Consider the following 21,012-nt stretch of genomic DNA (forward strand, 5'->3'; position numbering starts at 1 on the left):
TACTTATCCAGAGTTCAGAAAATAGTAGTGACACACTGAATGAAAGTCAAGTTAAAAGAGAGTAAATCAGCCATTTGAAATCCCCTTGCTACTGCTTCCTTGCAATGGAGAGTGGTGGCAATACACTACCTCTTTACTGACAGCTGTTTAAAGGAGAGGGGGAAATCACAGAAATTAATTTGAAGTGGGTCCCTTCTACCTGCTAGGGCCCTTAAGCACGGCAAAGGAACAAAACAGCTAAACAGCACATGGACTCCTGTACACAGTTACAGATCAAGAGCAACCCACATTTGATTATAATAGTTATTATAATATTTATCCACGCTTATCTGAGGATTTTTTGTTTATTTTTAAATAAGGCTGTGAAACTTCATGTATGTTTTCATACTTAGCATTTTGACACACGAGCAAAATGCCCTGGAAAAAAAGAATCAGTAGCTCCTTAAACAGTAGTCTGTATAACTTAGTTTACTTCTTTTTTCACTGAGGGCTAAGCTGCCTCAAACAAACTAGATGCTTACTACTGGCTTTAACTGAACAGACAACCTCTTCTTTCCCTGTGGTAAATTGTCTGTGATGTTAAAGTCCATGTATTTACTGATTTAGAGAAACTGATTCACATAGTCATACCACATTACTGTGTTTACTATCAAGTAAATGTTCACAATAATCTTGTGAACTAATAATCTCAAAAAAAAAAAGCATTAGCATTTTACCATGTCTTCTTGTCCATAGTCACTTGGACTACCATGTGACGGTAGATATTAAGAATGCGTTTACACATATCAGTGTGTTCATCAAGCAGAGCTTTGACTTCATTTGCAGGTTCAAGAAAAAATATATTTGAAGAATTTATTATAAAAACCTGTAATTAGAAAAGAGTGGATGTTATAAGCTTGAACTTAGCAATTCAGTTGACAGTAACCAGGAAGATAAAAGTCTATGATTAACAGAAAAGGTTGTATACGCACTCAGTGGTATATATTGAAGTATGTTAGCTTGATGTGATGATAAAGCAACAATAGAACTGATTTTCGTCCCCTTTTTTTTTTCTACAAAACATGTTTGTATAATTTTGCTCTCATAGACAGATGGTAGAACAAACTGCTCAATATAATTACTTTGATATCATGGACAAAAATGTCCCAGTAAAAAAGTCCACTGCACAAAAGCTCTACCTGTAAGTCAGGAACTGACAAGTATAATATATGCTGAACTACTTGATTTAATTCTGGTACACAGTGTATGCTTCAGCATGGCAAGGCCCGTATTATGTTCTGGGAAACTAAAGCATTCATTGCACTGCGATCAGTAAGGCTTACCAAAAGTAGGAAACAAGACACCTTCTCCAAGGTGGTCGACTTCAGTGGACAGTGAATTAGGGCTTTCAGAATTAAAATGGTGTAAACAAAGTAGGCAAGGACACTGTAGGAGTTACAGGAGCTACTACAGAAGAGTTGTTATATTTTTATGTAAATTTAGAAAGTATCTGAATCACAGTGAGCCCTAGATTTCCAATTTTTTTTTTTTGTCTTTCTTAATCCACATGTAGAGGAAATCATTGGTTCTACAGTTGTAATTTCCCTCTACTGAGAGCTTTGGATTTCAATAATTAAAACCTATTAGTATACAGCTTTATATTCACTAGCTTCAACTAATGAACCAACCCTACTCTAAATGCCTAGAAATATAAGAATTAACTGGGAAGAAAACAGAGAAGGCTCCAGGGAGACCTTACTGCAGTCTTCCAGTTCCTGAAGGGGTCCTATAGGAAAGCTGAGGAGGGACTTTTTACAGGGGCAGCTCGCAACAGAACACAGGGGAATGGTTTTAAACTGGAAGTGGGGAGATTTAGACTGGATATTAGGAAGAAATTCTTTACTGTGAGGATGATGAGACACTGGCACAGGTTGCCCATGGAAGTTGTGGATGCCCCTTGGAAGTGTTCAAGACCAGGCTGGACAGGACTTTGAGCAACCTGGGCTGGTGGGAGGTGTCTCTGCTCATGGCAGGGGTTGGACTGGATGAGCTTTAAGGTCTCTTCCAACCCAAACCATTCTGTGGTTTTATGATTCTAAGTCTTGGATTCTTAAATCACAGAAAAAGTCAAATGTGGTTACAGGTTGGGAAACCTCCCAAATTCAGACATGGCACCAGGTTAGAATGATGTCTTGACTAATTTTGGGCTAAAAAAGATATTTGTCGATCAAATTAACCTTTCCCTAAAAAACTTTAACATGAAGAATTTCCTAAGCATTCTCAGATGGGTAAACCTTAGTAATACACTGCAAACAGATGAAGATACTTCACTGTTTCTTTTCTCAGAAACAGTTCATAATCTAAATAGTCATTGTATGCAAAGATTATGAAGCTTAAATTATTGTAACATATTTCAATATGAAAATTATTTCAGTTACAAAGTTTTTTTCTATATATAACAGTGTAGAGCACAACAGGAAACTCTATTCAGGAAATCACTCAAGCTGTGGTAAAATGATGAGTTCTAATTAGCACTGTCACCCATGGTAAAAGTGCACACGGTGGAGTGGCAAATGCACATGGCTATTTTATTTCGGTTTGAATCATTTTTTTCCTGGATAAATAAATATGACAGAGGCTACAGTCATACACACACCTATATGTATGTAAAGTATATTATACACAAAATGCACATATTTCGACATTAAAAGCACTTCAAAGACTTTCAAATTATACACACTCGATTGATTTTTCTATATCCTCAATTTCAGTAAAGCATTTTGCTCAACATTTGAAATTAACACAATTTCTACCCTGTCAAATTTCCTAGAAACAGTTAGCAAACTTCTGTTAGGGAACACCTGAAACTTTCCCATTTCTTAAGGATATCGCTTAAGTAAAGAGTTGTGGTGTCCAATCAAATTTTTCAAACACTTAGGTACTCATTCAATCTGTAAGTCAGATAAAGTGGTGACTAATAGCTTAAAAGAAAAAAACATCTAAGCATTTTCATTAAACACTTTAATTAGAATAATTTAGTGATACGGTACTCAAATGAGAGTTATTTTTTCTGTGATACGATGCAGAGCAGAATGCATGTCCTGCGTAGTGTTATCCAGCACTTACGTATATGTTGTCCTGCTTAAGGTCAATAAAGATACAGCAAACCATTGTCATTATTCTAACACTATTTATCATCATACTTTTAAAATCTAAAACAGTTTTTTAAATTCAGAGATACTTGAAGGACCATGAGTTGCCCTTGCAGAAGCATTGCATTATTTTCTACTCTTCAGGTACTGAAAACAGCAGATTTATTATTGGGTGAAAATTAGATATCAAATTCTTTCATACCTGCAATACTGACTGCACTCCAGCTTGTACATTTTGCTCTTCAATATCAGTTTCAGACATTTTATGCAAAGTGTCTTCGTAACAGCCATTTCTTGCCCAGTCTGAATTTCTAACATGACTGGAGTTCATCCCTTTTTCCTGAAAAATATTTTTTCTTAGAATCCCATAGATTTGTGGATAGGTATTTTAGTTTTATATTAAAGGAAAAAGGATGTAATAGATATTAAATAATTAACAATGGTAGGTGGATGTTTCAGATGCATCTTAAAGACATAATTATAATTAAAGAAGTTTGTAGCAGTGGATGAAATAACCATTATTCTTCTCATCCTTTTATCTGTATATAGTTTTTACACAGCTGAAGGTTGGCATGCTGAGAATAGTTCTAAGACTGTATGAAATTTTAAACTGAACTAACCGCATTAAAAATCTACAGATAAAAATTGGATCAAATTTGTAGCACATTCATGCATTCATTACCATTGATTCTCCACAACAGATGCTCTGACATCAAATTAAATCACATATAATCAGTTGAGGAGGCCACTTCTCTGTCTACTAGTGTATCCAAAAAATGCAAAAATATTAACCAACAATATTTTACCTCTTCTCTTTCTTTTGCTTTGTCTGATGAATTGTGGTCAACAACACCTTCATCACAATCTACAGTTGTGCACTGCACTACTTCTTCAGGTTCTTTCATAAATAAAGGTTTGTCTTCTTGCTGAATCCATTCCTGATACACCTTTACCACTTTCCTCATGGCAGCTGCTTCACATATCGGCAATAGAAACGCCTGTGAGGAGAAAAAGAAAAACAAAAAAACAGTTACAATACTTTAAATCAAGTTGGGCTCTATAATGTACAGGTTCTAAGGGACAAGGGGAGAAAAAAACCCCAGTCACTGTAGGATCTTCACAAATAAATTACATCCGAACCTAAAAGTTCTTCCATTCAAGGAACTTGGAAGAGTGGCGTTAAATCACTTCTAAATGACTAACAAAAATTCAAGTGACAGACATTACTGGTAACCATGTACCTTACTTTTAGCTAATTGAGATTTTACAGAACAGTATCCTTAAGACAAATGACTCCCTGAAAATACTTCAGAATTACTGTTTCAAAAAACTGTGCATTGGAGTCAGTGTGACGGCTGATCAGTGCCCTCTCCAGGACACTTTCTGTATGTTCTGTGCTGGTAACAACTAGTCAGACATCTGAAACTTTTAACACTCACCAGGTTTTATCCAACTACAAATACATTTACATTTACCAAAGACCATGATGCTTTAATTGTATTAAGAACAGATAAACTACACATAGTTTTATGGAGTCTATGGTGTGAATGTTGAAAACTCATCACTCTCATCTTTAAGGAGTGCCCACTTGACAAAAACAGTATGTTTCCTTTCTGGAAATGGACATTTCATACCTTTATCACACTAAAAAGAATTTTGCTGTGTACTGCAGAGTTCAACTAAGTTCATCAGCCACACACTATCACTCAGCAAGTCTAACAGTCTCCTGCAAGCTCTCATATATTTTTGGTAACCTGGAGTCTAAAAATGCATGAAAATTTTCTTCTACAGAAAATCTTCCCACGATTCAACTGAATGCTTCCTCCTGACTGCAGTAACTTAGCACTAATGTTTTAGATATTAGAAACAAACTTACACTGAAAACGTCTCGCCGAACAATTACTTAAATGAGATCTTGTGACCACATATGAAATCCAAATAATCTACACAACTCACAGAGTGTCTTGTGAGAACAGCGGGAGCTGCCTTTGCTGTCCCGTTCACTGGGAGGGCAGTTTCTAAATCAGTAATTTAGATTCTACATTCAATATCTTGGATTCTGTAAACCCTTGAGAAGGAGCCAAATTCAGGTAACTCTGCTATCATCTTCAGTGATGTGACCAAGCTCTTCAACACATCGGATGTGGATAAGCTCCTGACATTTATTTCCAGATATACTAGCGTTTTAAACCATTTAGTCTTCTGCTCTTTAAAGCAACTAGTGTCATTCTATTCTCCCACACTGAAATCAAAAGTTACATATCTTCACATTATAAATAAAGACACCATATTCTGGCATATGTTCTCAGTTTAAATTTGTTTAATAGTTTCCAGTTTCTCACAACACTATTTTGAGTATGCTCAGCTAACACTTCTGGTTGTAGTAAAGCCAGAAGCAGAAGCTGTTACCTTCTATAGCCATCTGTCTCTCTTCTGATGAACCCTATCAAGGTAAGGACATTCCACTGCTCCTAAACCAGCTCTTTAACAGCAGAAGACTCCAAAGATCAAACATTTCTGTCTATGAGGAACTCTAAAGTCCAAGTTAAATGTTGTTGAACTGGTTATTAATGAAATAAAATTACCAAAAAAAAAGGAATCGGTAATATTCTACACAGAAAACATGTCAGAATTTTAACTTTTCAATTCCTAAACCTTAAAGGCATGATGACAGAAAAAAAATGTACATTTATATAATGTTCTGCTTAGCAAATGCTCTTGAAAGAAAACCATGACATCATTATAATTTACAATACAATAATCAAGATTCTCGCATTCTAAAGAGGGTTCTTTACCTGCCGAAAAATCTCAGTTAGAAAATTAACGTTGCTTCTTTTAGAAGAAAAGACTTTCCGGACAATTTCAATATCAGTTAAATGCTCCTCATCGATACTGCAGAGGCTGGAAGAACTCGGTTCTCTCTCTGTGAGAGTACTTGTGTTAGAATGCGATTGCTCTGGCTCCGCATTTCTATCCTGCTTATCGGTACTGTCATTTTTGCTGTCCTCCCTTGAAGCCATGCTAGCAGCTGCTCTCTGAAACAAAAATTAAAGAGTATTTCATAGCTCATTTTTAGTACAGCAATTGAACAGTACAACTTAAGTTATTCAGCAGTATAATTTAAAACAGTACAAAGAATTCAGGAAAAAAAAACCCTAAAGGTAGGATTCACTGCATTTCAAGGCTTCTTATGTCTGTTTGATTAAAATCAAAATAGCAGAACTTGAAACAAAAAAAAGCAGCACAGTGAGTCCTTCTAAAGTGAATTCATAAGCAGAAAATTTGTTTAGAAATTTATTTTTTTAATTCTTCATTAGTTATAATTAGTGGAGGAGAGCACACATGACAACCAAGACAAAAACATGAAAATAAACACATTTTTGTCTATTTGGTTTTACCTGAATATTCTTTGGCACATTTTCACCTTCCATCCCAGGAATATGAGGTCCTGTATGAGGTTTTGGCTCGAGCCAGAAAGACACCAACCATCGAATGACAATAACACGAGCCTTAATAAAAGGTTCCTTTGTGCAATATATTGCCTCATTGGTTTCAGCATCTTTCTTAACCATTACATAGTGTGGCTTTGGTCTCATTTGTGGTATATCTGTAAGAAAAACAACATCTTAACAATATGTGCAGAGAGAAAGCTCTATGTAAGAAAGAAATCCTAAACCCATAACTAATACACTGTTTTTTCATATTCATTATTACACAACTTATCCAAGATGTGCCGAAATGGACGTGACAAATAAAGTCTCAAGACTGGACTATAAGACACCAAAATGCTGTAATTTTCTCCTCCAGAGACACAATACTGCTGGTCCAACAGACAGCAACTTGTTTCTGCTACACAAAACCTCTATTTTTTTACCTGAAAGTTATTTACATCCCTGCTTGCATTTCTTTTTCTAAACAAGTAAACACATTTCTTTTCTTTGTTTTCAGCTTTTTTTAAGCTACATGCTATACTCAATAGTTAAAGATAAACTTCAGCAAACTCACTATTTCACACATTCATTGAAAGTTACAAAGGTATTCTAAGTAGCAAAATAACTGTTAACTGGACTAGAATAGGGTCTATACAAGAGAGCTGCTTTCATATAGAAATAAGATATTGTCAAATCTCTTAAATTTTAAGAAGTATTTATAGTCATTAAAGCTCCTAAGCAACAATTTATGTAACTCACACCATTTTACAGATTTGAGTCCCTTATGTCACTCATTCCCTACTGCCAAACCTACTGGGGAAAGCAGATGCAGTTTAGGTGCAAGGGATCACCACACATCCTAAAGCAACCCTAGAAAGAGCTCTATGTTGATCTGCAGCAATCTACATTAAAGCAATATAATTAGCGATCATTAGGCTCACCAGTTCTGTACTGCTACAGATCCCAACATCTAATTATGGCGATAGTGGGGAAATCTAATGCCACATCTGTGGTAGCTAATTTTGATGGACCTTGTTGCCAGAGCAAGGGCACCTGCATCTTCCCGTGACTTTGCTGACAGATGATTCTGTGGCAACAGCTTCTGCACTAGCTTGCAAGGAATGTAATGAATGATGCCCAGTGACACACCAGCTGGCAGGAACTGTGGTTATTTGGGGTCTATAACCTACAATTCCATTTTCTCCATCCCACGTTCTACACAACGGTTCAGAACTGTTCAGCTCTTCTGGTTCTCTACTGTGCCAGTGACAAAGACACTGACAGGGTCATTACTATTCGTGAAGCTGCTTCAGAAAAAAGTTGAGTCCTTTATAACTCAACATGGATGGAATGAACATCTCCAGTAAAAACATTACAAAGATTGCTGGGACATACACACACATGGGCAGACAGTTCTTAAATTGTGCATAAAGCACATTTCTGCAAGGACAAATATCACCAGTCTAGTTCAACTCCAGCCATGTATCAGCCAACTCAACACTGCAAAATGTCATTTCTGGGTTTCCCAACACAAGGCAGGGTGCAGAACAGTACTGCAATACCGATTACCAATCTGAAGCAGCTACAAAACTTTCAGATGTGAACGACATTTCTCTGGGAGTGGTGTCCCAACTCTATTTCTCATTCTAGAAAGGCAAGTATGAGATCTGCTGACACAAAAAGTAGATGAAAATTTGTCTAAGGACTGCTTATCACATGACCTCTCAGAACACACCCTGCTGCTGGTGTTTTGGTATCACCATTTTCATCTGGTGACAGCACACAGACATGAAAACCTCATACCAAAATTACCCCAACAAAAAAAACCCCAATAAAACCAAACCAAACCAAACCAAACCAAACCAACTCTGCTTGCGGTACATGAGCGAGAGATACGTTCCATGGTTTTAAAGGCCAGAAGGCAGTTCAAAGGTACTAATGGTGGAGTCAAAGAAGGTACAACGTAGTCATGCTAAAGAATATGAAGTTGTTCTCTGACTGTGTCTTCCTAATGCAAGGTCAAGAGTTGTTTTAAGGGATCCAGCATAACTTCTGCCAGGATATGGTATCATAATCCAGGAGGAATAAATCTAGATAGCAGCTGATTCCTTCTTTGCTGCTATCTAGGTAATTAACTTAAGAGAGCCATATGTACTTTCAGGCATTTGAAGTGAAGACAGCCTACCTGCCAGACCGCTATAAAGCTTTCCTTGCTATTGTTATGAACACACAACACAGCATCCAGCACCAGCACTGAGGATATCCACGCTGGTATGTAAAATGTCATTTCAAAAGCCACATACAAAAGTAGTGATAAACTCATCATGATGCTGCTAAACTGAGGAACTTTTCCAAAACAGATGTTAAAGTTACATCCATTATTTTTAATGAAAGAATTATTTTTAGAGGAAAAAACTACATGACGCTTGCATACCATTCACCTAAGTAAATAACAAATGCACAGACTACTTTTAAAAAATATTACAAAGAGTTTATTTACTACAAATAAAATCCAGTACATTGTTTTCATTCTGTGGAAAGCAGTAGGTTAGTAAAAGAATTAAAGTTTAATATATCTTAAACAGAAGCATGTATAGCAGCACAATCAGTGAAAAAAGGAAGCAAATGTTTGGTGTTGGTAGCACAGTATTTAAAGATGCAGAAATCGGTTCTCTCTGGTATCTATTAGCATTCAGCAGGGCTCGAAGGCTGAAATAATGGCAGTATTTTCAAAAGGACAAGACATTCAGTAGACATGCAGTACACATGTCTTTGCAGCACAGTCTCCTTCTGTAAGGTTCATTATATCTTCTCAGAACATCCTCTCTCACTATTCCCTCTCAGCTGTTTCATGTGCTGCAGCTGCTTCTCAAATGTACCCTGCTTCAGTTATTTTGTTTTTTCACATTTCTGTCCATCTTGGAAGTAGGTGTCAAGGCTCCAGATGAGGACACTGACAAAAAAAAAAATCAAAGCAAAAGAGAAGCTTATTAGATTGATTCAAACAGCACAAGATGAAATATTATCTTCCCACAATCTTCCATTTTTCCCTTTCTGTTTTCTTTTTGGCACCAGCTTACACCAAGTTCCCAGAGGGGGAAGAGCAGGGAGTGGAGAAAGCCAAAAAGGGCAGGAAGCTGTAGGTGGTGGAAGACACACAGGGCAGAAAATGAAAAGGCTAGCAAAAACACACTTATAATGGAGGACGCATGTAGTTTTGACCATGCTTACTTTTCAAGGCAATAAAGGGTTCAGAAGGAATGAAGAGCTGCAGAGAGCTGTAGGACAGCCCACTTAATTGTTTCCCTGTAAATGAAGGAGCCCATTTAAATGGCTTGGAAATGGCACAGAAAGGCACATTACTGGATGGAAGAAACTATGCCCCTGGAATCTTACTGCTATATTTGTAGCTCTTACTAAGGATTTTCCAAAGACTATCTTACAGAATCTAAACAGATGTTAAAAGACATTCAAAACAAAGCAAAAAAATAAGTCCCCAATCTCACGGGCTCTTCTAAGCCTGTAATTCTCAAGCCAGAATCTGGAGGAGGCACAATACTAGCTTCTTTTAACTGGAATGCTTGTTAATGTAACCAAGATACTCATCTGAAAATCTCCCTTAACAGAAAGAAAAAATAAATAAATAAAAATCAATCCAATACACTATCTCCAATAAAGCCCTATATCAATGCTTGCTTACTAATACTACTGTTTTGATTTGTAGCTCATGACTTCTCCTAAATTAAACATAACATCAGTTGCGTAAGAACTTCTGGTTTTAGTAGCAGACTCAGTGCCCAAGTTTTTCCCTGTTTTCTGCTTAATGCTGTCAATTTTGTGCAGAACAGGCACCAGATTGTTTTCAGATAGGGTGGGGAGAAGCATGCCAGAGAAGAACTTCTTAGAGGAGAAAAGACTGTTCTACTTACCAGTGTTTCTGTTGCTTTCATTACTGTATTCTTCCTAAAATCCTGGTCATTGCTGCTGACTTTGCACAGTTAAAGGCACTGAGAGTAGTTTGGAGATCCGTGCCCATTTCTTCTTGTTCCCCATTGTCCTCTTCTTTACTAGGGCCTTGGAAGTTTCTTGTTATAGTTCACAGAAAAAATAGAGGACTACTGTAACACTTCTGTGGAAGGCTCAATCAAGATCCTCATAGAAAGAGAAAACAGAATTTCCACATTTCTTGTTCAAGGACATCAAAAGCAGCAGGTTTGCTTTCTCAGCGTTGCCTACCATGCCTATTATGGCTATTTTATCACTGAACATCTTCAGTATCTTCACACAACTCTTGTTCTACTGTTGCTTATGGCTGGATTTATACTGTTTCATCTCCTCTAGATGCGAAGGTCCACTGTTCGTCTTTCTCAGGAGAGCATGGTTTTGAAACATTCATCTCTGAAGAAAGCCGCAATCCAAATACACATATGTGGACTGGTAGAAAGTAAGAGCTTTTTCAACAAACTTCCCTGACAGCTTGATTTTAGAATATGAAATTGTGGCTGGAGATCACTCCTAATCCTTGTGAGATGCTGCACCAACAGGTAAGAGGAGCAGTGGGGTGGTCCATATTATTTAAGTAATGAAATGGCAGCTTAAAGCCTGTGTACGCAGCATTGCCTTGCAGACAAGAGTCCTGAACTCAGCTTACAACCAAAAGGTGCACAAGTGCATGCAAACCTGAGCTAGCAAAATCAAGATACACAGTGTTCTAGTGCAGAATGAGCTCAAAAACTTCTGAACAGGCTCTAGTTAAGTTTGCTTCGCAAACACCTAAAATTCTGCTCTCTACATGGAAAGACATATTCTAGCACTGTGAGCTTTCAAGATTGTGGTAAATTCTAGCTTTCTCTCCCTACTGCAAGCTCTTCACAAAATACAGTTGACACAAAAACATGACTAACTTTTCCCTGACTGAACTATGAGCTAGCACTCTATGATCCAAACACTGTGATTCTGTACAGATAAAGCCAACATCCTCAAAGAACAGCACACTAACACCTTGTCTCTCTTCAGGGCACAACTTAAATCAACAACAGAGGTCATGTTGAAGAACTACTTTATAAGAACATTTCATTTACCTGAATCAGGTTAATAAAGCAAGATTGACTCTAATGGAAGGCTCAGGTACCTCCACGATCACAGAACTGAAGACCATGAATAGAAACCACAATGTTCTTTCATAAGAAATACTTTTGGAGAATGTTCTTTATTGGCAACATGACTCAAGCAAAAAAAAACCCTGCTATAATTGCTATTAGAGAAAATACAATTATTTTATCAGCTGTGTTAACACTCACCAAGTATAGGATTATACAAGCTGGTCTCTTTACAGATGTTTGGGAAAATAGAAGGTAAGTAGTATTTCTTAAAATTGGAGAATAGAAATGAAAATCCCTTTTCCTGATTTTCCTTGTTCTTCCATTCTAAACTCTTAACCTTAAAAAAAAGAAGTTGGATAAAGTAAACATCTAGAAGTAGAAAAGAAAGATGACTGATGAAATGGTTTCTTTATAAGTTATTTCTTTGGAACTAAATCATATGTATTTTAATTAAAACTTTTAGAAAGATGGAACAGAAGTCAGCTACAAAATGTCAATGAAACAAATACCGCTCTCTTCCACAATATTACTTCAAAATGAACTTGAACACATCAAATAGTGAAACCAACAGAAATACATCTACTTTCACGGCCATCTTGCCAAATCAGGGAGTAAACCCAAATTGATTGTTCTTAATAAAACCGGTTTTTTATTTCAAAATGTTTTATAAGAAAAGAACAATTATTTTTGAACTAACAAGGGTCCATACATTCATTACAATAGGTACTTGGATTCATTTGTGCAGCTGCCAATATGAAACAAACAAATCTGTCAACCACAAGCAGCAGAAAATACAACTTTAAAGTTGAATTACACAGATCTACTTTCATGGATCATGAGTGTTAAGCCTTCCCCATTATGAAATATTTTCCTACTGAAAAGCATGGTAAGTTCTCCTTACTAACTAACCCAACGTGCAGTTTCCATCTTTGTCCAGGAGAATTCATCTGCCTGCAGAGTTGGGTAATCTGTCAAGTCACCACAAATAAAATAAAGGAAGTTTTCTGAAAAATTGCCTTTTTTTTTCCCCCTTCCCTCTCTTCCCCCATTCCTTACTCCAAGTCCACAGTTCTGTTATGATCTATTTTGAGGACAACGGGCCTTTAGAATGGCCTTTAGAATATATATGACCATCCCCAAGACAGTTCAATAATGACTAATATGAACAAATTAATGACACAAAGTCCTGCAGCAGAATTTAATATAAAAAAGTAAATATTCAGCTTGAAATTATCAGTGCCTGTAGAGAGACTTCAGCAAAAGACTTCAGCATTCACATAGTGAACAAGTTCTATGACACCTGTTTCAATGAACTTAAATATAATGCTACTGATTTAATACAGAGAGGGCAGTTGTCTTCAAATATGTAAGGGATATTTTCATTGAAAGTGAACAGTCATCACTAAGCGTAGCCTACAGATCATTCCTTCAAACTAGCAGATGCTGGAAGTAACAAAATGAGGTTGCAAATTATTCCAGCACTGCAAGTTCACAAAGTAAGACAGTTAAAGAGGAGCCATGAAATGTTTCAGTTTAACATTGGCCATATTTGTGCCATTATCCATTGTCTCTAGCACAACCTGCAAACGCATGAAGAAAAACCTATGCATAGAAGCCCAGCTGGGTTCTGCTGGACAATTCTGTCCCACAAGGCAGTACCCTGGAGCACCCACAGCATGTCATGCAGCCAAGCAGTTTGCTGGGCACACAACAGCAGAGCAGGCTTGGAAGCACTATGTGCTAACAGTCCATCAAATCAATTACATAAAATACCACAGCTCAGCCAGTTTTTCACAGGAGCTCTTGCATCTGATGTACTGGCTGAGATCATGGAAGTGCCAAAGTAAGAAGAGAAGGACAGAGCATGCACTTGAGTTGCACACCATGGACTAGATTCTCATTCAGACCTTCATTTTGCACATTTTAGCATCATAATCTGCCTTTCAGGTAGTTTGGGATCTGCAAGATGTTATTACCTAGTGTCACATAGCAATGCCACTAAGCGAGTGTAATCTCAGCAGTGTGGCTACTTTCAAGCAGAACCTAACTCAAAAGCTTTGCCAGATTTGGAGTATTCCAAATATGTACTGTTTCTCATTGCTTCCCCTGAAGAGAAGCTTGATCAGCTTCAGTTCACTTGCTCAGCTTCAGTTCGCTTGCTCAGCTGCAGCAGTAACCCCAAAGTTTCTCTATGCAGCGTACTGTATTACACTTGAGTTTACAAGTCTCCTAAAACTCAAGTCTGGAAAGTACAGTTAAGATACCAACAGGAGACATGGCACCATTCCTGTTGATCACAAAAAAACCCATGAGCTCTTGCTAGAAAGCCATAATCTCCGCATCATCCTCTAAACACACCATGGAACATTTCTACTAACCAGGGCTTTCCAGTAGCTCAGAGTGTTTCCATTAATGAATGGAGAGGCTGTATGGTTAATCTACTGGAACAAAAGAAATTCCAGAAAGACAGCTGGAGGAAAAATATGACCCTAAGCATAGACACTGGCAGTCCCAGTCCTACAACCCACTGAGTCTGACATCCCATTTAGGTTTGGTTTTGCCAGTTAGTTCGAGCATAACCAAGGAGAAAGGCTAGCAAAAGTTTGCTCAGACTTCTTAAAAGCCCACATCACAAAAATTCAATTATTTCAGTTAGAAGTTTGAAAAGCAAAGTCCCTGACCACCAAGAAATCCACATAATAAGAAAGAGCCCACTTGATCCTTCCACTGGTTAAAGACAAGGCTGAAATGGGAAGGGAGCTGGAATGAGCATTTCTGGAAGTAACTGACAAGTTGTTTTTTCTCCATGCTGCAATCTGATGCAAGACCCTGTGGTAACAGAACTATGAATCTTCACAGAAATGAAGACTTTCTAGGAGAATTGGACTTTTACAAAGAACACCTGGGACGGAGGGGCAAGGGGAAAGAATGTTTAAAACACTTTTATATACATTTACAGTGTTACTAACAGGTGTTAGTTGTTTCATAATTGTTTGCTTGAAAACTATAGAACATACCTGAATTACAATGTATTTCAAAAGTGCTTCTAAGAAATAGCTTGTTAAATCTTCTTGTCCTTTATCTCCTGATTGTGGAGGAACAAGTGGAGTGATTTCCTCTATAGTCACTTGAGCTATTTAAAAACAAAAAGAAAAGTAAAGAAAAGAAGTACATCTACATTTAGACCATTTCTTCTCATGCATAAATATCTACCCCATTACAAAAGCAGAAACGTACTGAGGTAAGCAGAGACAGTTACAGGCAAAATAATCCACCCACAGATTAATGAAAATTAGGAAATTTTTGCTAAAACATGACAGAACTGATTTCTTACTTATGTAAAGACACAGCAGATAATAACTCAGTACTCTCTGTGCACCTTTGGAACCTACTTGCCAAGATGCTATTTTTCCAAAAGGCATAATCAATTTCTTTTGGAATTTATGCAAACAGTAGCATAACATTTGTGTTCCCCAAATGCCAAATCTTTGCTTGCATCTCTCACAATTTTCTTCAATTAGCAGTCAATCAGTAACATTTCTGTGAAGTTGTACTAGCTCTACACTTCTTTTACCTGTACAGTGAAACTGGTTTAGAGTTTATGGTTCTCTTGTTCCTGAAGTCAGATGTTCACATTTCACTTTTTGCACTCTGCATTTCTATGCTGCCTACATCCCCTTCAGATTTATTCCTTTCCTACTGTAGAGATATAACACGAGATAACTTCAAAACAAGTTATCTGGAACAAGTTAACTGGAACAAGATCTGATAAACTGCTAAAATACTCATTAACAGCTTCATAATCTCCCTAGGTACATACATATATTAGTTCTTCATTACTTCAACTTGCCTCTTCTGTGCTGAGAATTGAATTATGTAGACTATTTAGTAATATTACCAAATTACTTACTTTCTTGAACATTAAGAGGAGGGTTAATGAGATTATCTAGTGTTCGGGGGCCATATTCAGACTGTGGGGATGAAAATCCAGGAATCAAGCAAGAAAACATCCATAATTGTTCTTTACTACAGTTATTTTGCAGTGCTTGCAGCCACAGAAGAAACAGACGCACACCCTCTCGCCGTATCTTAAAGGAAAAAAAACCCAGAACAAGTTAACTTGTCCCAGAACATACAAAAGCATTTCCATTTGTCCTGGACAAAGAAGTGTGGTGGTAGAAAAGATGATACAGACAATATGGCCACCAGCAATCAGCAGAGCTAAGCTAGCACATCCTCTGCTCCTGCTGAAATGCAAGCACAACCCTGGCACCCTCACTGCTGTTTGCCTCACAAAATCTCTTCCACAGGGTTTTCTCTGAAAGAAGAGGAAGAAAACCAACACGTGTCTAGTCACCTGTTTGACAACAGCAGTGAATTTTTCAGACAATACAAAGATCATCATTAAAATCTCTCTGTGTTTGTGAATTACGACAACAGAGTGAGCTCTTTGCAGCAGAAGGATCCGTTCTACCCTCTCCCATTCCTTCTCCAAGGAAGGTGATGGAGTCCTAGAGCAGCCCCTTCCTGGCTCCCACAGTGGAGAATTTCAGCACCAGCCAAGCCTGCAGGTGGTGTACAGAGGAGAGGCACGGTTCTCTGGTGCAGAACCAAAACCACGTTACACATGGATGGCTTCTGTGCCATGGTCAACTGATACTACACTACCCACCAATAGGTCTCTGGCTTAGATAATCTTCCACTTCCAAGACAGCCTGAGCCCCAAAACCAGTTTCCTTGCTCCTAACAATGACTGGTTAAGGCTTCTGCTTTAAGACAAACCCTTCAACCATTTGCACGCATTCTTAACTTGGCTGCTCTATATAAGCACATTGCTACTGTAAGTAGCTCTACTGACACAAAGTTGATGATTTGAAGTCATCCTTTCATGACACACAAGTCATGATCTGGTTCTCACTCCTGTCTTTTCGCCATGAAAATTTGCCCTTCTGTTCTTACTTGTATTTTTAAGCATTTTAGACAAAAGTAGTATGCAACTTTTTCTAATACCTTTAATGAATTTCCAGTGTGAAGAAGCTTCTTCAAAATCAATCCTAAAAAGAAAGAAAAAAAATTGTATGTACGTTTGCTCGTTCTTTATTAAGTAAGATGTCAGAGTTCTCGGTCAGACTTGATAGTAACTTTTAAACAAGTCCTTGGCAATCTCCAATTTAATCTTGGTGAACTTGATATCCTCAGGCAACTCTCCAATGCCAGAAGGGAACAAAAAAGATCACCTTTCATAGCTTCCTCATAACCCACAACATCATTCTCCAGTGACTTTTTGGGATGTGCACATTAAAAGTAAATGATTCTCAAGTCATCAATGTCCATAACAGCAGCATTCCTCATTTACAAATACAGACCTCAGTCCAATTTTTAAATTTAGTACTAAGAGAAAACATTACAGAAAAAATATCATTACAAAGCAACCTTCCATCTGCACTTTTTTGTTCTCAGCCACTGCTCTATTTCCAGGTCCCCAGTTTTAATCTATCCAGAAAAGCATTCATTACATTGGTAGGGTTTTTTGTTTTCTTCCCCCCCCCCACCCCTGCTTCCTCTCGCTTGCAAGAATTGCAAGACTATAATCCCTGTTATACAACTTAAAGTTTAAGGAAATGACTAGCACAAACTAATAATAAAAAATAAGATTTATTTTAAAAAATAAGGAGAAAGAAAATCAACTTACCAATACTGTGAAATTGCCATCTCTGATGAATCCTTTCTGGAAGAAGCTGCAAAATTTTCTACAAAAAACAGAACCCAAGGATCTATGTTGCAGATACCAGACTCAGAAGACCAAAGAGCGCTTGCACTATGGCTACAGATCAGAACCTGAAGGGTTAACTTAGAAAATTTCCACACTGCTCTCCTTGGAAGCATTACTGTCCTTTCAAGATAATCCCATTCCTAAAGCTAAGAAGCCCAAAGGCTGTGGCAGACTGTCTGACAAGCCCTGCACTGAAGACTTCAGATGTTACTGCAGTTTATCTGGCTCCACTGCCTCTTTCCTGGACATTACTGCTTATTGGGGTGAGGACCTGTCTCACAATCTGTTCACAACAGGTTGTATTAGGTTAATTCCACCTTTACAGTGGCTTAAGACAAGATGCTCAGCTGTGAACTTGCCTCTGTGGCACAGGCAAACATTTGCTTCAGCCTTCTCAACAAAAGGGTATCGAGCTACAGCAAAACAAGGAATAAAACAGTGGTCTAACAACCTCCAGCTAGATTGGAGGAAGACCATGTTCAGACGGTAAAAAACAGCACAGTTAGTGACAAAGGCAGTTTAAAAAAAGCTATTATGTGGCACTTCATCATTTATGCTAGAGGCATTAGCAACCTGTAAACATCCTGACTTCCCAAACGATTTCCTCATCCTGGCCCTCTAGAATGCTGTGCACCTACTTCCAAAGCACAGGTCACCTAATACCCCTTTCATGTAGGAACCAGTGAGCAAAAAAACCCAGATCTCTTCAGATTCACTCTCCTTGTAACAGTTAACCCTACTGTTCCAAGCACCAATGTACCTTAAAAAAAAATGATTTTTTTTTAAATCTTGAATTTGTATTTACGTATTTTTACAAACCACAATCCTTGTTCTTTACTTAGAAGCCTCCATCAAAAAGGAATAACAAAAACTTGACATTCTAAGCTCAGAAATGTTCTGATTTAGTTAAATTAGTTTCTAATTCAAGATATGCTTTTGGTAAAGATACTGTGAAATGCTATTTTCAAGTAATAAATCTTTTCAAAAATAAAAGGTGTCTATAAAACTATTTCTGCAACAATATTTTATTATGAGAAAAATTGCTGAGACCAGTGCTGTTTAATATCTTCATCAATGACATGAGCATACCCTTAGCAACTTTGCACATGACACCAAGCTGAGTGTTACAGCTGTGTCAGCTGATGGACAGGATGCCATCCAGAGGGAGCAGTACACGAAAGACATGAACCTGCTGGAGTGGGTCCAGAGGAGGGCCACAGAAACGATTAGGGGGATGGAACACCTCTCCTGTGAGGAAAGGTTGGGGTTGTTGGGGTTGTTCAGCCTGGAGATGAAAAGTCCCCGGGAAGACCTTAGTATGGCCTTTTAATACTTAAAGGGGACAGATAAGAAAGATGGGGACAGACTTTTTAGTAGGGGGTAATTCTTTTAAAATAAAAGAGAGTCGATTAAGACTAGATATAAGACATTTCTTATGATGAGGTTGGTGAAACACTGGAACTGTTTGCCCAGAGAGGTGGTAGATGCTCCATCCATGGAGACATTCCAGGTCAGGTTGGACGGGACTCTGAGCAACCTGGTCAAGTTGAAGATGTCCCCGCTCATTGCAGGGGTGACTGGACTCGATGACTTTTAAAGGTGCCTTCTAACCCAAACTATTCTATTATAACATTCAATTAAAAGGTCAAAAAAAATCACAACTAATCAGAGATCACAGTTATAAGAATTTCAAAGTGTACAGTACATGTGGGAGGGAAGTGATGAGCAGAACACCACCACCAAAAAGTAACGAGCTATCTGCAGCTACAGAAAACATCTTTCTCCAGTTAAGACATATTCCTGCAGAACTGCAAGTCAAATTTTTTTTCTTCTCACACAAAGCACATATATTCAACTCTAAGCAAAAGAAAAAGGAATGCAGTTATGTGTAAAGCGTATTTCCAGGCAACTGTAGGATAGCTGCACTGTCATTATTCAACAGGACTTAATTCAAAGTAAAAAACTCATACAGGAGTATTAAAGTTATCTTACCTCAAAAATAAAAAGAATAGAATCTAATTCTTCTCTCTGAGACTTGTGACCTAGATGCAATTAAAAATAAATAGAAGGTACACTTTCATTATCAAAACAAAATGTAACAAACACTGACAAAGATCCTTACATGTGTAAAACAAAATAACGCATTTCTACAACCACAAGAATTATTTTGCATTCCTTCTGAAAAAGAAGTGTATTTCCTCGTTACACTTTACAGTAGTTTGCATAAGCCCCTATTATGCTATCAACAGTTGGTGGAGATTAAGTTACACAATATCTTGTTAAACAAAACTCAGAATAATTCTGCAGCATTATCAACTGAAGAATCCTCACTTTGCAAAAGGGCAAAAACAGCCATCGGAGAATAAATTCTCCTTGCTCACCTCCATGGCATGCACCTCAAACTGCTCTGCCTTTATGTGCAAAGTTAGAGCTTACACATATTTCTACACATTTAATGTTGTCATCTGTGACCACAGACACTGTGCTTTATTTATGACACCTTGCTTTATTTTATAACAAACACAGAAGCATGAAGACAAAAAGCGTTCTATTTGAAATACTTACCTTTTTGTTTAAGACCAACTTCAATAGTCACAAAGTTTTCAAAGAACACATAATATATATGTGAGAAATGTAGGTCGAAAAACTGTTTGAGATCAATTGATTCTGCATTCTCTGCAAAACAGAAGAGAACATGGGTTTTATTTCTTTCAAATATTCAGAGTCAACCACTGCATATCATTATCCAGTAGTAAGAACTGATAATACTTGAAATTAGAATTATTATTGGTAAAGTTGTCCCTGAAGTTTTATTTCTTTCAAACTGAAGTAATTCAATATGGCAGGCCATAACTACCTAGTGAATTTTAAAACAGGAAGCAACGTCTTCTTGTGTGACAGTAATGCCCGCAAAACCCAGTGATAAACCAGAATCCCACCAGGACTAGCACTGTACCAATGAATGTTGTTTTAACTGTGAATTTAATAGAAATAAAGCTAGTGACACTGCCCAAGCTCTAAAACAGGAAGACCATCACTGTCCCAAACTGTAACTACTAGACAGAACTTTAAGTTTTAAGAAAGCGAGAAAAGGATGGTAAGGGAGGACCACCTCTGCTCTGTAGAGAAACAGGTTGGGAGGAAGCAAACAGCAGCACTGGATTCCCACTGCTCCAACATGCACTTTCCTTTCCAGCCTGGCCCAGTCCTCCATGCTGCTCTGACCATGTGGTCTCAGGAGATCAGAAGCTGGGACCTCAGGGATACGCCAAGGTAGAAACATCATCGTGAGCGTAAAGAGGATGTGCTTTCCTGTGCACCCCCAAGGGAAGTTTCCAGACTCTCTTTCCACAACCTCCGAGATGGTTTTGTACAAATCCCCAGTTAAAGAAATACACAATGATTTATCTAGATTAATTTTAAATTGATCTTTTAAAACAATCAATTCTTTCAAGCATTAGTACTCACTGAAGCAAAAGACACTCCCTGTCCTGCTATTTAACTACATTAGAGTAGAGAAATCAGGTGGCCAGAACAGTAGTGTGGAAGCACAGAGAACAGAGAGACAGGACTTT

At 37.7% G+C, this 21,012-nt stretch overlaps 1 protein-coding gene across 1 annotated transcript in view; it reads right to left on the reverse strand.

The window, feature by feature from the left end:
- Window positions 1-20,723, reverse strand: part of RALGAPA1 (Ral GTPase activating protein, alpha subunit 1 (catalytic)) — a 119,094-nt gene extending 98,371 nt beyond the window's left edge. Inside the window, exons 1-13 of the mRNA XM_010184596.1 lie at window positions 20,663-20,723; window positions 20,003-20,113; window positions 19,430-19,479; window positions 17,357-17,414; window positions 16,675-16,718; window positions 15,575-15,752; window positions 14,682-14,797; window positions 11,863-12,001; window positions 6,530-6,738; window positions 5,927-6,166; window positions 3,938-4,129; window positions 3,334-3,471; window positions 717-865 (exon numbers count right to left, since the gene is read on the reverse strand). Coding sequence (XP_010182898.1) covers window positions 717-865; window positions 3,334-3,471; window positions 3,938-4,129; window positions 5,927-6,166; window positions 6,530-6,738; window positions 11,863-12,001; window positions 14,682-14,797; window positions 15,575-15,752; window positions 16,675-16,718; window positions 17,357-17,414; window positions 19,430-19,479; window positions 20,003-20,113; window positions 20,663-20,723 — 1,685 coding nt within the window. The remainder of the gene's footprint in view (window positions 1-716; window positions 866-3,333; window positions 3,472-3,937; window positions 4,130-5,926; window positions 6,167-6,529; window positions 6,739-11,862; window positions 12,002-14,681; window positions 14,798-15,574; window positions 15,753-16,674; window positions 16,719-17,356; window positions 17,415-19,429; window positions 19,480-20,002; window positions 20,114-20,662) is intronic.
- Between the last annotated feature and the right edge of the window lie 289 nt (window positions 20,724-21,012).

Source organism: Mesitornis unicolor, unplaced genomic scaffold (assembly GCF_000695765.1).
Source record: "Mesitornis unicolor isolate BGI_N332 unplaced genomic scaffold, ASM69576v1 scaffold9605, whole genome shotgun sequence".
Lineage (NCBI taxonomy): Eukaryota > Metazoa > Chordata > Aves > Mesitornithiformes > Mesitornithidae > Mesitornis > Mesitornis unicolor.